Raw genomic sequence first — 17069 nt, 5'->3', positions numbered from 1 at the left:
TGAGATATTTCTAACCTCACATGGCACAAGTGTCAGATTGTTAAGATGAACGTAAAAACTCCCTCTTCAACTCTATTTTTAAACGCTCGCTTAAAAAAAAGAGATTCTAGTGTCATTTACTGTCGGTCGATCATTCAAATTATTTGAAACGTTTCCCATTTCCGGTGAGAGGTATGCCAATTCGTTTCTTCGTCATATATTCGGCACTACTGGCTCGCGAGACCTTGATCTGCCATCTTTGGTTTCCCTTGGCTTTGGTTTATCCGTAGCCGATCAATTTTCAGCACGGAGAGATGGTCCGGACGGGATTCCATGGTAAGTTGTGAACATGTGAACTAACAGTGCTGATATGCAAAACCTCTCGTAAACAATTTAAGCCCTTTGATAATCTCGTTTAGGAATTGTTTTCCTTTCTTAGTGGATGGGAAAAAGCTTCAATGTAAAACTGACGTCAATAGCTAATGAACGTTCAATAAAGATGAAACAATCAAACGGGCAACAAGTTGTTAGAGAGGATTGCATTTTTAATATTTGAAAAAAAATCTCATAACATCGGAAAGGGTGGAAATACTTCAAGCGAAACAATTAGTCAGTGAAAGATCTTTGAAACAAACGACAAACAAATAAAAAAGGAATTCATCTCAGGACAGTATGAACCTCATCTTGCTTTAATCAATCGATCAATCAATCAATCCGATGCATCGAACGGACGATCATTACCAAACATTTTTACTAGTTGTTCCGATCGATGGCGAGGAAAATGACCGGCGAATTCTTTAATCGGACAAGCAACGTTGCGAATGTTGCAAACCGACGGCCGGACGGTCGCACATCGTTTCTACGCGCAAGGCAACGAACAGAAGCAGAGAATCGTGTACTGAACGAAAGAATTAGAGGGTTAGAGCACTTGAACTTGCATTTGTTTTTCAAATGTCCCCAAGGGCATACGAACCAAATGCACCAATGAAGAAAGCAAATTGCCGATCTGCTACACACAGGGTCAAGTCCCGCCGTTTCTATTTGTTATTTTTCATATCGTTCGATTGACTCTTTGACCATCGCACGATCGGTTTGTGTTCAGCATCGATTGTCTAATCGATTTTAAGCGACGTTCGCATGCCTTCCACGGATTGTTCCTTCTTGAAGCTAATTTATTTGCACACAACGATCACCTTCTCCGCGACCAAGACCAAAACTTTATCACACCGATATGTCCGCTGTTGTCCGTTCAACCGTGCCGTAACAGATGAAGGTTAATCAAAACGATGGTGAAGCGAATGCATGCAGGTGTGTCTGTGAGCTTTCGATCGGACAGCGGCCGAGGACAAGCCCCTGTGTGGGTGCTAGAAGATTTTCAACATCTCCCCGATCTCCCTTTGAATACAATTCGGCGGCCAACTAATAGGCGCAGCCAACGCTACCCAGATAGACCATGCCTGACATGTGGCGGGGTGTTGTGTGCATGATAAGACACTACGAGTTATTTTGAAGTTCGTTACCTCAACCACTGGGCACCACCACGAGCAAGTGATTACATACACGCTTGGCCACCGTATCCCTTCACTTCCACCTGCATTCCCAAGTGCGACATCACTCGACTTCAACATAGTAAAGCGACATCGATGCGCATGGCCATGGATCGAGTAACATGCCATCACCAACACCTGCTCGGCTTATGAACGGCACGACGAGACTTCACGCCTTGTGTTTGTAGTGTACGCGGTTTGGGGTGGTGCAGTCACCAGTGCATTCCCATCATTTTACTTGCGGAGGTTTCTCTTCGATCTATGGGAGAGAGTTTTAGGCGTTTGTGTTTGTAGGCATACGTTGTACTGTATACAGTGTTTGGTGGTTTGGTGGGTATGAAAATAAACATACCGGTAAAAACAAACCTATGCACTCTCCATCAAGCGGCCATCCATGCTACACATGAGCTTTGTAAGCATTCATCAGAACATGTATTTTAAATTGTAATATTATCGCAATTTTTTGCTTTAGCTAGTGTCGAATATAGCAAATATCTTGCGAAACATTACGTACCTCGGTAATATATGTACATCTGTTAATAAATATTGCTTTTTTTTTTTGAGAACGGCCCTTTTGCTAGACTTGGATGAGATTTGAACTGCGGTCCTGCCGTATTGCCCTGCTGTTGCCCTGCTGAAGCTGTTGCCTAAACCACCGGCCCGCCCAAAAAAAATTTCTATTGATAATATAAAAAATATATTTTAAATCTTGTTCCAGTACGATATATTATGAAATGGATAAATTAGGCGACTTCTGGAGCCTGCAAAAGGACTTTCTCGACACTTTTCACGACGAGGGAAAGATTTGGATATCTGTCTCGCTCAATCTGTAAAGATTCCACTTCATTTTGAAAGTTTAAAAAAAGCGCGACATCCTTGCTCATGACCGGTTACTGCAGCTATTGGTATGCAGTAAACTATATTTCTCACACGATCAAGTCCAAAATCAAACGTATGCAAAAGGATGTTTTTGAAACCCCTGCGTTCATCCAGTCAATTTACCCGGTACAAAACTTTCGCAAAAGCAACATATGCCACCTGATCCCGGCAGAGCTAAAGCCTCACGCCGTGCATTTTCCTGTGCTTTAATGAAGCGTACATGAATGGAATATATGATCGTACCCCGAGTTCACAACTATTCTTACGCTTCCGGGCCTTGTTTGCATAGCAGCAGCCGCAGGTAGCACAATGTTGTAGCACGTACTACCAGCCATCTTTGGATGATAGATGAAAACACAGCAACGGAAACCTATTTTTGTGCAACCTGAGCAGCAGCAAATCTCCTGGTGCAGAACCGGTTTGTGCACACCGATTCAAAAGCATCACCACCAGTCGTCATACGAGGTGAGGCGATGGCTTGTGTGCGCCGAATCCCTCCTCAACGGCGCAGAAATCGAAAGTAAAGGAAACCCATTCGCACGGTTCGCCATTTTTTTCCCCGGTACGCGATCGTAAGCGACATATCGAAGGTAGCAGCAGCAGCAGCAGTAGCAGCAACAGACTGACAAACTAAACCCCGGTCCGGTCCTGCCGTCTTGGGCAATTGGGCTTCCTTTTGCTATTTGCGATTAACAGCACAAGAGACGCGTTGGTAGTAGAGAAAGTGATCGAATCTGTTAGGAGTTGCCCATTGAAAGTCATGTTTAACGTTGGCGTTTTGTGACACTATGTTTTTATGTCTGAATCTGCAACACCGGTCACTGTCCTTGAGTGAAAAAAAGCTCCCGAAACAACTATAACGGTCTTTATTCGAATTTGATCTAAAATGAAACAAAGTAAAATTTAGCATCTTCAGCTTGTGGCTTGTGTAGTAACCGTATGTTTGTGTTGCAAAAATGCTTCCAGAAACTAACCTAAAATAATAAAAAACAAAACACCCAGGAACCGTGATGGCCGTCCAGCATGGTAGGTGATTGCTGTTATAATCAAAGTAAATTGATTGCAGATAATTGAGGAAATTGGGCCAACTTGGTTTGGACGACGCTAGTCGGATTCGTTCCCTGACATGATTCGCTGCCTTGTGCCTTGCCAGGGCGACGTAATCAACGTTACGCGTGGCAGCACGCAGAGCATTAATGCGCATCATCATCATCATCATATGCGTCATATAACAACGGCTGACGAGACATTCGTACCAGGACGTACGGCATCAGTAGTCAGGCAAACAATATTATTACAGTAACGACACATTTGGCACTTAGCAACACTGGTGAGACGAGTTGTGATAGACCTAAATGAAAACGATCTGTTAATGTGTTTGTCAATCTCAAACTATTATGAAGCATTATCGAACCAACTTAAAGGGGGTAAATTGACTAGAACCAATAGTCCTTGTCGAGGTTATCGTTAGGTTTTAAATCATTCCTTTTAGCGAGTGATAGCCATTGAAATCCAAATCGTCCACGAAATTCAAATTCCAAATAAACTTCAATGCTAACATTGCACCTCTTCCATTCATTAACTTCGTCTTCTCGTAAGCTTTGTTTGCGTGTGTACATAAAACACAAACCTTTCTCCAAAACATATTGTAAACAGATGTTTCTGAATAGGGTGGACTGTACACGTTGCCGTCACATCATCTTTGGTTTGGGATGTTGTTGAAGGGTTGAAATATAAAAGAAGGACGTAATGGTAATCTGCTCAAATACTGACAACATCATCATAACGAACCGGAGAGAACAATGGTTCAAACGAACAAGCACAACAGCAGCAGATTGCATCACTCACTACTGTTCGTCTGTAGCCTCGCTAACTTTCACACTTTGGCTCTGGTATTTAAACAACTCGCCAACGTTTGTCTCTTAGTAGTAAATCTTCTGTACAGTGCATCCCTTAAACCATGCCTGGCCACCGAGACATCAAATGGTTGATCAATACTCAAACTTTCCATTATAGTTGTTGGTGTATGGTTTTATCGTTCCTCGTTTGATCGATAATTAGATTATTAATTTGATTGTCTTTTTGGGGTAGATTGTGAGACTTTCCACTAGTTTACTGTCTATAGCATTTGATAATGTGAGTTTGATATGACAAAAATATTGTGTTACATCTATTAATACGCTAGCATTGCAACCATTCCTAAATACCACCATATATTTTATATGAAAATGTCACTCTAAACGAGTTTAAACTTCGAGCGCGGTTTCAGCCAGCATCACATCGCACACGCGTCCCCTGTCCCCTAACCCACTACAAGACAACGGATTTGATAACATGGGGAGGAACAGGTTAACTGTGCCATGTTTTTAACCCACTGAGCCAAATCTTGACGTCATGCCCTCGGCGCAGTCGACCAGCCACTAAATCAATTCACAAACGGGCAACATCGCAAAACTGATTACGTCGATACGACGCTAAGTATCAGTTTGCGTTAAGCTTGCTCGCTCAGATGAAATCAACATACCTTTCACAGCGAAGCGCTGCAACGAGCAATGCAAAATAATAATAGTAAAACAAGACAAAACACAACAGCAACAAACAAACAAAAAAAAAAACGTACGGAATACTTTTGCTGCTTCGAACAAAAAGACTTATGCTGGTCACACAGGAACATAAGCGAAGCATTTTTCCCTCGGTTGGCATCATTAAAGCATTAAGCAAAACTCAGCATAACATTTACGGTTACGACAACACACTGAACGCGCCCGGCTCGCGCAGTCCCAGTCGGTAAACTGTGGCAGCAATTGTGTGTCGCTTGACTGGTAGCATTTGTCATGGAAAGTAAATGAAATGTGAGAAATTACTATAAAAGCCGTTTAGTTACACCATTTTTCAACATTCAGGATGGTGCAACTTATCCTGTGTTTCGTGTGCATTTACACAAAATACCAATGCAATACATTATTACATTCAGCAAAACTAAACTTAAAATTTTAAGCAAAAATCTTTCTCGCATTTGATTAACTGTAATAAAACCTTGCATTTCTTTTCCTGTACTTTTGATGTTTTGCTATACATAGCATGATCATGCGTCCTTGACCGATACCTCGCGTTCCGAGGGCTACTTCTTCCGCATGCAATTTTGTTCCCAGTTACAGTATAATCTACCCAGATGATAATCGGAAAGCGGGACACACATCGTTTCATGCTAACGCCCGGCATATTACTCATTCTCTAACATGCATCGCGCACAAAACATAGCAGATGAGGCCCTTTGTCGATGCGTACTCTGCTGTTTACGATCGTTCGCGAATGACCGGATGGTTGAAGGCCGATCAATGGGAAGGCTTTGACTCACTTCAATGAATGCGATGCCGATGCTCCCAATCTTCCTAGACCAAACTACAACATCGGAAAATGAATACGTAACTAAGCCTTGCTATTTTTTACTGTGTTATTGAATATGTTTATTTGTGAGTAATAACATTTGTTCAAACATATTAATATAAGGTTATAGAAACACAGCATTCTAAGTCAATAACATTGCACAATTCATGTTGTTTCAATCCTAAAGTGCAAGATTTTTTTTTATATGACATAATTTGAGCTATTGGGACAATGATGGTTGGTTTCGAAGATAGTATCAGCCAAATGACAGGTTTGGTTCCATGTTTGGAAAACATAATTTGGTTGGTCCAAATGTTTTAGTAATGTTTTGGAATCCAATCAGGCATCATATTGTATTCCAAGCCAAAAGCCATCATAATAGAACGATCATACAGTATTTGCAATAATTGGGTTTTTCTACAATTATAGCGTTTCGGTGATTAGGCGATAACGGCGCCGTTCTTCACATAAACGGAGCAGGAATAAAATTCCATCCGAACCGTTCACCCGTAGGGAGGACTGCCTGAGGAATAAGTCTTATAAGCCGATCGATGATCGACGTGACCTAGTAGATCGTTAAACCAAGAAAAAGAAGAAAAAAGAAACAGTTTTAATACATTTTTAAGCTGTAAACTGACAAATTGTACAACAAAATTCTGGACTAGCTGTATGTTAAAACAATGATTATGTAATTCATTCATATTGCAATAATCAAACACACGAGTTAATCATTAACAGGGCTTATACAGATAAAAAAACCTATGTTATAATTAAGAAGTACTGCTTAACTTTGTAATGAGAACTTGGAAACAAAGCTATTCTACAAACACGACACTAAGCTGTGATAAACCACAACTAAGAACATCCAGTCGTGTAAACAAATGATAATAACAGCACGTACCTGTTAGTTAACAATAGGAAAACAGATGTACGCCAAAAAAACCTGACCATATTCTATATTTTGCTGCCACCTTCCCTACGATCAAATTTATGTATATCCTGCCAACGACTAGTTGGAAGTTCCGTATCAAATTAAATTAATGCCTGAAAGCTGACTACGATCTTTCCTTTCCGGTAGTTGTAAATAAACTACTAGGAAATCACATCATTCTAGACATTTTTTCAAAGATAAATGCGTCGTATTACAGAGTTCCATAGACATAGTTTTGCAATACCAAGCATAAAGAGGGAAGAAATGTGATTCCGTTGAATAGACTCCATCCGTTATTGGAAGAATTTACAGCAACGGCACAGCACAGTGGAAAAAGCAAACTATTCTATGTTTTGCGCGCTAATAAAGGTTATCACAAGGTGAGATTGGAGGATTGCATCATCGAAAGAACCACGAAACGTTTGCGTATCGTTCAAAATTTCACTAGTACCAGGAAGCCGAAACCGTGCTAGGGTTCGGCTGTAGGTTCACAATCGAACCAAACTTTGCAGCTTACTAGAGAAGGTCAAAAAAACAGCACTCAAAAGCACTAATCACGTCCATGTATTATAAACAATTTCAACCCAAAACACTTGAACCAATCAAGGCATATCAGGTTTGTAAGCTGGTCTCATCGTAGCACAAGTTGACGCGATTTCCAACTGTGCGGACAAAATGAATCATCCTTCCAATGGTGGAGGATTGAATCGACGGGGCATACCATATTACATCGTGCCGTATAAAAAAAAAAAAAAAAAGCAATACAAATACATATTTTGTCACAGCATCTTCACCGAAGGTCATGCAGTTGGGAAGCACGTGGAAGCAAGACCTTACATGTGTCGCCAATTTGTCGCAACAGACAAAGGATGCGGATGGCACACGCGTCCAAAGAGCAGCGACAAAATAATAATAATAATGCACCAACAGATAAAAGACATAAACAGACAATTTGCCTTATTGGCGAATATCTATGCCAAGTTAAACAGTTTGAGCTTCCTGATCACGCTCGCTCTCTGCTGCCGAGATGATGCTGCTCGCTATAGAAGAAGTAGTGATAAATGAGCTTAAACACTAAGATGTTTTTTCACACAACAAAGCGGCGACGTATACGCATACGGCGAGTGATTGGCCGCGTAGCTATGAATGTAGTAACAGGGCAAAGCTGTAGCCAGAGTGTCATGCAATTAGTAAGCTGCCTCGCGCCTGGTTTCAACTGCGTCTCGACGGCGCGGTTGAACTGCCATACCCCACAGGAATGGGGATCAACCTTGCGCGACTTTGACGCTAGTAGCTAGCGGGCAACAAACGGGCAATGAATATGCAATCACGCACATTTAAGCATGGCAAACCGTACAGCCGTATGCAATCAGGCAGGCAAAAGCAAGCATCAAGAACTGCATAACAGCAGCCAACTAGTTCCGACCAGAGCCAGAGTGTCATGTCTGAGCGAATTGTGCTATAAATTAATTATTACAAATGAAATGAACCTGTGTCGAACAGTCGCCAAAGAAGACACAAACACCTTGCGGTAAAAACCCCCGCTAAATAAGAATGCGGAGATAGAAACGGACGAGTTGCATTCGTTGGGGAGAGTTTTGTGTTTTGATTCTTTACGTGCAGCGCGTGTCGAACGGCAATCGATGAGGCGGTGGGTGGCTACTGATAGTGATAAGATGCACATTCCAGAAAAGCATCCAATTCCAGCGTGATTCACGGATGATAAGCATTTCGTTCAAATTCAATTAAAACCTAAAATGAACTTTTCGGTAAGTGTGTTGAAGGAAATAAGCCAGAATGCTTTTTAACTCTACACGAAGGGAGGCATCTTTACATTCTTCTTCTTAGCTTAACGACCTCTAAAGGACGCTGACCAACGCATGGCTTAGATTTGCCGATACCACGTAGTTCGATAGTCAGTACTCACTACGGGGGGACGTTCCGGATGAGATTTGAACCCCGGTTCTGTCGTGTAAAGACCGGCGTCGCTGTCGCCTACATCACCAAAACGCTCCCTTTGCGACAGTCACATTAGCAGGTAGAACGTTGCTAAACTTGCCTGAGACCAATGTTACTAGGAATTTTTAAGGAGGTTTCTTCGTTGTCAATTCAGATTGGCAAATATTCTGGAACAATAATTGAGAAATATGTGACGAATACAGACAATATTCTCTAGCCGTGTTTGCGACGGAAACGGGCAAGTGAGGTAAACAATATTACAGCTGCTGCGGAACCAACCTGTTATTTCTCGCAGTGCGTCAAACGGCTGCCCTATCATCATCATCATCATTAGCATCATCATCCAGACTTGTTGCAAATAGCAGACGGGGAGTAAGACCGATGTTTGATGAACCAATGGGATGTTATTACCCGTTTGCCACCCAATGATCGGTGGTTTGGTGTAGAAGTTTTGTACTACGATTTTGTCACTCTTATTTAGGATACAATTTACTGATTGTTATTGATTGATTCACAACCAAAAGTTATGATTCAAATGCAATATTTTTTGGGTAGTGTTTGCAAAAATGCTAAATAGTAATGCTCCACCAGATGATTTGATTAGAAAGATCCCATATGCTATTTAGATATGTAACTCTTGCATCGCATCGTTCGGGATTAAGTTGGAGATGTTTTCTCCATAAGTTATTTTACATTAATTTAAAATCCCCACACATTACTTTCGAAAGGAGTACAGTACGACCTCGACACAATGTGGGGGCTCCATCGAAACACCTGGAGATCCAAACGACCCTGTATGTATATGTGTGTGTGCGTGTGAGAGAACTGTGCGTTCATTTTGAATCACCTGGCGCACCGTGACGACCTTTCGCGCTAAAGATCGCCACCTCCCCTGAGGGGCACAGAATAATTGTACAATTACCGTTACATATGACACAACGATCGATTACGGGCAGAAGACAAATCCATTGCCAGTGTCAGCAGAGTCGGACACACACGCAGGGAGAAAATTTAGAAAGAAGCAAAAAAAAAGAATGAGAAGCCCATCGAACTCTTCAACTTCGTCGACGTGTCTCGGACGGCACACCACCACGACCGCTACCGCTGGAGGGGTTTCGCCGCATGTCCCCGTTTTAATTACGTTCGCCTTGACACAGACTGCGCGCGGACGAACGGAGCCAACCTCAACCGACCGAGCGAATGTCAGCCCCCGATGACAGCTGGAGCAACGCCAACTCAGTTTTCGGCCCCAATTCCGTTCGCTGGCTGCTGGCAGGCCGTGTATGCTGCGGCACAGCAATCTCGAGACGATGGATGGAATATTGAAAGTATTCCGAGGCGAACCTGTTCCACCGAACGACGCACTCTTATCATGCCAATTTACGATATTCGGAGAATTACTCGCACCAAAATGGTTTCGCCAAGCACACCGGATTACCGGTTAACAAAGTATGAATTGCCACTATTAATAGACCTTCCACTGTGCTATCTTTGCGATCTTTACGCTGCCCGTCCCGTTCTGTCGCTGCTCAGGGTTGCAGCACCCCTATTTCGCTCATTCTAAGGCCACCGTCGTCATGTCCGACATATCGCATTGAGGATGATCCCCGACTACACACAGAACGTAAAAATACATCGCCAGCCATATTTTCCGTCTTCCGCCATGGCGTACAACGGCTCCCCCTCTTTTGCTTACCCGTGCTCACATACTCCCTCTCTCGCTCTCTTTCTGTCACGCTGCCAGGAATACGTCCGATGCGTTTAACTTCCGTTATTCCGTTGGTGATTCACAAAACTACAGTGGAAACTTGCACAACCATCTTTTTTTCTGACGGGTAATAATAATAATGCCACCACCACCGCAGACGGGCGTTCTCGCCTGTTGCTATGATATCGTCGTAACATAGACCACACGATCCAATCCGCGGATGCTTATTTTCTTCACTAAAACAACAACTGTTCTCACTTCGGTCGCCAGTCGCTCCAGCAATCCCGGGTGCACTGTGTAAAATTTCTGTTTTTTTTTCTTTTGCTTCTTCTCCACCCGACACTCCGTGAAATGCGAATAGCTCGAGGATGGCTGCTGCTGCTGCTAGATTTGCAGCGCAGCTTGTCTCGGGGATTACGGTAAAATCTACACTACGCCTACATTCAACACTTTGCACCACGCACACATTCACACGCTTCAGGCACTGCACTCGACGACGGAAATTTGTTTGTTTGCTACGTTTGCTACTTATGCTGGTACTGATTGAAAAACGCACAACTGTTTCTTCTTCGTTCATTCGTCGTCCTACTTCTTCTGCTTCGTGTCGTTGTTCTTCTTTTCTTCCAAGTCGATGAGCTATATTCCTGGGTTCGATAGTTGAGCTGTCAACTCGTTTACACTACCGGCTCTACTACGTTTGCAGTTGAGCCATCGGGTATTGTTTTAAGAATTATTTGTGGTCTTGTATTGTTGCTTTATATTCAACCCATTATTTTTGAGCGAATCAGTACATTCCGTGCAACTTAGAAACGATATTGTGTTTTATGTTTTATTTCACGAATTTAAATTTACGTGCGAATTGTATGTGTGGGTTTGCTGGAACATACAATAACAACACAGGAATACAATAACAACTCTTGGCAACACTGCTAATGTTTGTTTACATTTCCACTTCTGGGCACAGGAAACCCCGTAGAAATGAAATTGTAGTGCAAGAATACAAAATTCTACAAAATGGATCGTTGTCGATTGTGTCTGAATCGCCAGGGAGGTGCGGTTCGAATGCACGAAGAAACGTTTAGTGCAAATTTGGAAAGGCTCTTTCGTATGAAGGTAGGTGTGTATGTAGCTGGTAGGCTCATTCGTTCCGGCTCCGAATCAACACATTCTTCACACACAGTTCATAACACATTTTTATATAGTTTCCAGCGTATGATTATCTGCCCGGAAAAGTCTGTGATATTTGTGTGGGAAAGGTTCAGGAGTGCAACACGTTTTTAGAGCAAGTTCTGCAAGCCCAGGCGCAGCTTAAAATCGAACACGAGACGGCAGAAGAAAACCATATCATTGAATTCAAGGATAATGAGCACACTTTAAACGAATGCCTTAAACCTATCAAGGAAGAAGAAAAAAATCCCAACCTTGACAAGCTTGAGAAATGTGCTCGCGATAAAGAGCCTTCCATTGAACCTGGCAATACGATCATCAAAACAAATGAAAAAAACTCCCTACCACCGACCAGGAAAACAAAATCTGCTGTCGGCCATGTTGACTGCAAAACGGCTAGTGATGATTACCAAGAAACAGAATCATCCGATGCGGAAGACAGTGCACCCATTCAGGGACGAAAATTGGACAAAACGGATACGAATTCTGCAAAAAAGCGCATGGAAGACAATAATCTGATAAGAGAATTTTTTTCCATGGTGTGCGAAATATGTTCGAAAGAGTTTTCCACCTTCCAACGGCTACAGACTCATTGTCGGAAGGTTCATAAAGTGCGCGGATTTATCGCTTGCTGTAATCAAAAGTTTTTCCGCACCTTCAGGGTTTTGGATCATATAGCGTTCCACGTCAAGCCCGATTCCTTCCGGTGTGAACTGTGCCAGAAAAATTATCGCAGCCGCTACACGCTTCGGCAGCACAATAAGATGCACCATGGCGAACCGAAAGATCGGCCATTTAAGTGTGACCAGTGTCATCAATCATACGAGAAGAGATATCAGCTAAAAGCACATATCCTGCGTCACGTACAGGCTCCGTGCCATCTTTGCGGAAAGACCCTGTCCAGCGAACAGGCATTGCGTGTCCATATTAGCCATATGCACGGTACGGATGAGAGGCAAATCTGCGACACGTGCGGTAAATCGTTTCGAACGAAGGCCGCCCTGGAACGGCACGTCCGTTGTCACCTTGGGCAGGAGGTGGTCGAAAAACTACAATGTCCAGAATGTGGAGTATGGGTTAATGGGACCCGTGGTCTTAGAAATCACACACGCAACGTGCATCCGGGTAAGGACGAAGTGTTTCAGTGTGATATATGCCAGCAGCGGTGCAAAAACGCGACCACGTTGTATCAGCATCGTAAAGGCGTTCATGCGCAGGACAAGTTTGAATGTGAGTTTTGTGGGAAACGGTTCAAGCGTAAGATTTACCTGAAAGAACACCGGGCACTGCATACCGAGCAGTCACTCTATTCCTGCAGTGTGTGCGATTTGAAGACAAATTCAAACGCAAATATGTATGCACATATAAAGCGAAAACATCCGATGGAATGGCAGGAAGCGCAGCGGCAAAAACAGCTGGCAGCAGCGACATCTGCCGGGAAATCGGTACTAAACTTAGGGTCCACCAACGTAGATAATCGATCAAACTGTAGCTAAATACATGCTACGTTTATGTTAGATGAAAGATTGAATGAATTGACTGAAGACAGATAAAATAAGAATAGTCTAGTGTTTAGTAAATAGGTCAGTACGAAGGCTAAAAGTATCCAATGTGATGAGCAAATAAGAGGATTCAATAAACACATAATGTGTGTCTCAGAACGGCTATAAACCTCTGAACAGAACGTGCTGTTCGTAACCGTACTGTCAGAAAATGTCTGGTATTGTCTACTGACCTTAGAAGAACTTATAACGTTAACCAATCCGAACCCAATTTTTTGTATTTGAGGCACTACTTTTTCTTCTGCTTCTTACTTAACGGTGGGATAGTCAGTCTTCACTACGGAGGAAATGTCCGGATGGGTTATTACCCCCACTAGCATTAAAATCAATTCCAGGACCAGGATTTCAGGATTAAACTTTATGTCAAGCCTATTTTGTTCGTCCACCCTTACGATATTCGTTGTCAGTGCTATGTATATGCTCAATTGTAATGGTCAAGCCTCAATGTAGTTAAATTTGGTTCCATTTTTTTAACATCAAATTCATCCCTTCCATCCTTCGTCCATACAAAGATGATCTTTATACCGTAGATCTTAAAACCTCTCTTTGAATCAACAAATTCTTTCAACCGCTTTGTTGGTAATTGTCCAATGGAGCGTGTCAATTCTGTTCGAGATTTTGGATTATATCTGTATCAAACAAGGTTGGTTCAATTTATAGGTAACTGCGACTAATCAAAGCTTATTGCCAAACGGATCTTATCCGATATGTTTAAAAGCACTGTAGTACTTTGATTTGTTTCATCATTTACTCGAATATGCCACAAAGAAATACTTCTCGACGAGATAGAAGTCCCATACCCCCCCCCCCCCTCTCTTTCTCTCTCTCTCTCTCTCTCATGCACTATCATTTGTCAGGGTTCTAAAGAGCCTCTTTATATTTGTCTGTAAAGCATTGCTATAGATTTAACTTGAATAACCTATTACCCAACAGTCGATCGGGACAATCCACCTCACACAATCCAAACGAAATTCTCATAAATTAAACGTTACTATTTGTTTAAAAACGAGCAAACATCAGACCTCATTGTTGTTTGATTAAATGCTTTATTTATTATATTAGCATTCCAGCAGTTTGTATAATCTTTTTTTATATACTTCATTTCATCAAATATATTCATATCTGTGTTATTTATGACTATGTTGTGTATATATGTATATAATTTTGTTTAAATGATTTGCACACTGCCGCGTTTTGTAAAATAATAAAAAATAAATAAGCAAAAGCGAAATGTTTGCTCACATTCGAACAACAAATGATGATAGCGAAGCAGTGATGTCACCAGCGCGCGAGCGTGACGCACTTGATTATAGCGACTGCATAAAGCCCATACACATGGATGCTATAGATATGCGATCGGTTAATTTTGTTGGCCGTCTATATTATATTAACAATAATTGGGTTCATATTTTCATTACTAGTTTTCAAGTTCCAGTATAACACATATGCGCATGATTAACCGACTACGTAAAGAGTATAATAGCGTTGATATAGAAAACAAAATAATTTGAAACGATTGTGTCGCTCTGTCCTTCCTGCTGTATGGCACGGTTATTTAAATCAGTAGCAGCGAAGGAATTTATAGTTTTGGTAAAAGAAAAAATAAAATGATTGAATAAAATTCATCGTTCCTGTTCCTCTTATATTTGGCAATAATGCAGTTAGTACTCAGAAACTGAAGGAGGTAATACAGGCCGTAAGGGAGAACAGCAGCAGCATGGATTATGTTTTAAATCCTGACGCGATGCGCACATTAAGTCAAACAAAGTGAATCGTTTTGACTAGCATCGAAAGTAATTGCATTTCTCAGATCCGGAAGCATTTCGCTCTGCAAGCAATAGTGGCGTTTTTAACTAACTCAGTGGCGCACTGGTTGCAGATGGTTTTGGTTTTAGCGTTTTGTGTCTTTGTGTACTAGTTGATTAGAGCTTGTGTAGATATAGCCTACACCTAACGATTTACAGTCATCGGTCATGGTAACAATACTTTGTGAAAGAAAGGCGAAGAAAAGAGGGAGCTAGGAAATAGCTTTCACTGCAAGCAAAAAATTTAGCTTTGGTAGCTACATAAAACCTACTGTAAAGAATCGTATTGCTTCATATTGCATTCTAAATAGATGCACAGTTTCTTACATTTATTACATTGAAATGAAAAAAAACAAGAAAAACAAAACGATAAAACTTTAATGTATAATCAATACAAAAGACTAGGCAGGGAGTAAGGAGTAAAATATAATTCTTTAGAAGCCTTTTACTCTAATGACTTAGTGATTTGGTCTGCTTTAATGAGCTACGGTACGGCTGCTTCCGGGTCACCATTAATTAAGCAAACCCATTAATCGTATGATGATGAAAATACCCAAAATATGCTCTTCCCTTCCTATCTTCTGCTTACTTGCATCTGTACACATGTGCTAAATGCTAAACGATCCTAAATCCAACTTTAACATTCGCTCATTAACCCATAATCTCTCCCTTTATACTAATCTAACGTTCTGCATGCTCCCCTTTTCGCGATGTTACACGGCATTGATTATAGAGGAGCGCCGATTTGAGTATTATTATCGTTTTGTTGTATGCATATTTGAATAGCTATTTTGTAGCAAGCTGTACTAAGCAAAGCGATGAATAATAATTGCAGCCGTGATAGAGTACACTTTGGAATAATATCGTCGATCAACCTGTTGCCTTGCTCCAACAAAACAAAAAGAAGGAAAAAACAAGCTATAATTACCTATACCAATGCTAACCACCAGCGATGTTTGTTGTAATATGAATGTTTAGTACTTTAAAGTAAAGTAGCTATTCGATATACAGCGTACCGAAGGGTTGTGGGATGCTATTTATGTTTGAAAGAGAGCTTGATATTATTAAAGCAGCGAGCATTTGCGATCGTATCACCGTGACGGTACATTAAATTGAAAAATAAGCCTGCAATTTATCTACACACTCTCGGTTCTGTGTACTTCAGTCACATTTTTCCCTACCGTAAGTCCTATATTCGTACCGTTACGGATACACAACGTACTGACTGGGAGCGATTTTTAGCTAGCAAGCGGCAACACTAGAAAATAAACGATTATATGTATACAAGTGGTGGCTAAAAAACACAAAGCTTACATCCAACGGATTACACAGGAACGGTTCTACAGGTTGCAGACTTTGCTCTTATCTAGTGCGTTTGGAGAGAAGGTTATGAGTAAACATTTCAAAAAGCCTGCAAAATACAATTTACAGCGCAATAGATTCCATCATTTCCAGAATCTTCGTTCGCCTCACGGGTAACAGGTAGTTTGGGTTAACATTTTTACACTTCCTTTGGCTTAAAAGCAATACGAACATGTTATGAACTCCCCGTGTTCCGCTCGTAGAAACAATCCTTTGCCTTTTAGTTACTTTGCCTGCAAACACAATAATAAAAAAGAAATAAGAATCGTTACAAAAATTATGAAAGCTTTTTCTTATTGCATTTTGCACTAGGCTGCGTCGCATACTTACAGGACATTTTTTACTGCGATAACCGAGCGGAATACTACACTCGATGCGATGTGTCGATCGGCGTTGTTTCGTTTGTTGGAATTACACACAACAAAATAAAGATAAAGATGATATGATTGTTTTACAGTTCGGGGTGGTTCGGTAGTAGTAGTAGTAGTAGATAAGGGAGATTGTACAAATCATAATAAGCACATTTTGGCGGGGGATGTGTGTAGGTGGTGGTTGTGGTGAACATAAAAGAAATAGAGGAAAAGAAGAGGAAAAAAGAATCAAACAAAGTTAGTGAAAAACATGTCACAACTGCTATGTATCATGTTCTGTATTCTCTTCACCGTGTGCGTGTCGCGGGGCTGAGGATGAATAATAGAAACACACATTTGTCAAATGAATGCCACATCGTGCAAAGCCAATTATGTTCTTGATTTATTTTTAATTTTGTTTACCAAATCAATC

General features: G+C 41.4%; 4 protein-coding genes across 4 annotated transcripts in view; 3 read left to right on the top strand and 1 right to left on the bottom strand.

Annotated features, from left to right (window-relative positions):
• LOC126557136 (double-strand-break repair protein rad21 homolog) overlaps nt 1-17069 on the top strand; it is a 435365-nt gene that overhangs the window by 118797 nt on the left and 299499 nt on the right. The gene's annotated exons all lie outside the window — the stretch shown is intronic.
• LOC126557093 (protein Peter pan) overlaps nt 1-17069 on the top strand; it is a 326012-nt gene that overhangs the window by 133943 nt on the left and 175000 nt on the right. The gene's annotated exons all lie outside the window — the stretch shown is intronic.
• Nucleotides 1-17069, bottom strand: part of LOC126556751 (uncharacterized) — a 97624-nt gene that overhangs the window by 75154 nt on the left and 5401 nt on the right. The window contains exon 6 of the mRNA XM_050212223.1: nt 16837-16966. Within this exon, the coding sequence (XP_050068180.1) occupies nt 16945-16966 (22 nt within the window). The 3' untranslated portion in view covers nt 16837-16944. The remainder of the gene's footprint in view (nt 1-16836; nt 16967-17069) is intronic.
• Nucleotides 8481-13053, top strand: LOC126559912 (transcription factor grauzone-like). The gene is made up of 3 exons (XM_050216079.1): nt 8481-8492; nt 11381-11503; nt 11593-13053. Exons 1-3 carry the CDS (start codon nt 8481-8483, stop codon nt 13051-13053), a joined length of 1596 nt encoding a protein of 531 aa, XP_050072036.1.

Source organism: Anopheles maculipalpis, chromosome 2RL (genome assembly GCF_943734695.1).
Source record: "Anopheles maculipalpis chromosome 2RL, idAnoMacuDA_375_x, whole genome shotgun sequence".
Lineage (NCBI taxonomy): Eukaryota > Metazoa > Arthropoda > Insecta > Diptera > Culicidae > Anopheles > Anopheles maculipalpis.
The sequence above is the reverse complement of the archived record's forward strand: the minus strand, read 5'-3'. Positions and strand labels throughout refer to the sequence as shown.

Coding starts and splice junctions, on each gene's coding strand:
- LOC126559912 (XM_050216079.1), top strand. Junction 11,504..11,592: donor AAAGGCTCTTTCGTATGAAG/GTAGGTGTGTAT, acceptor ATTTTTATATAG/TTTCCAGCGTATGATTATCT.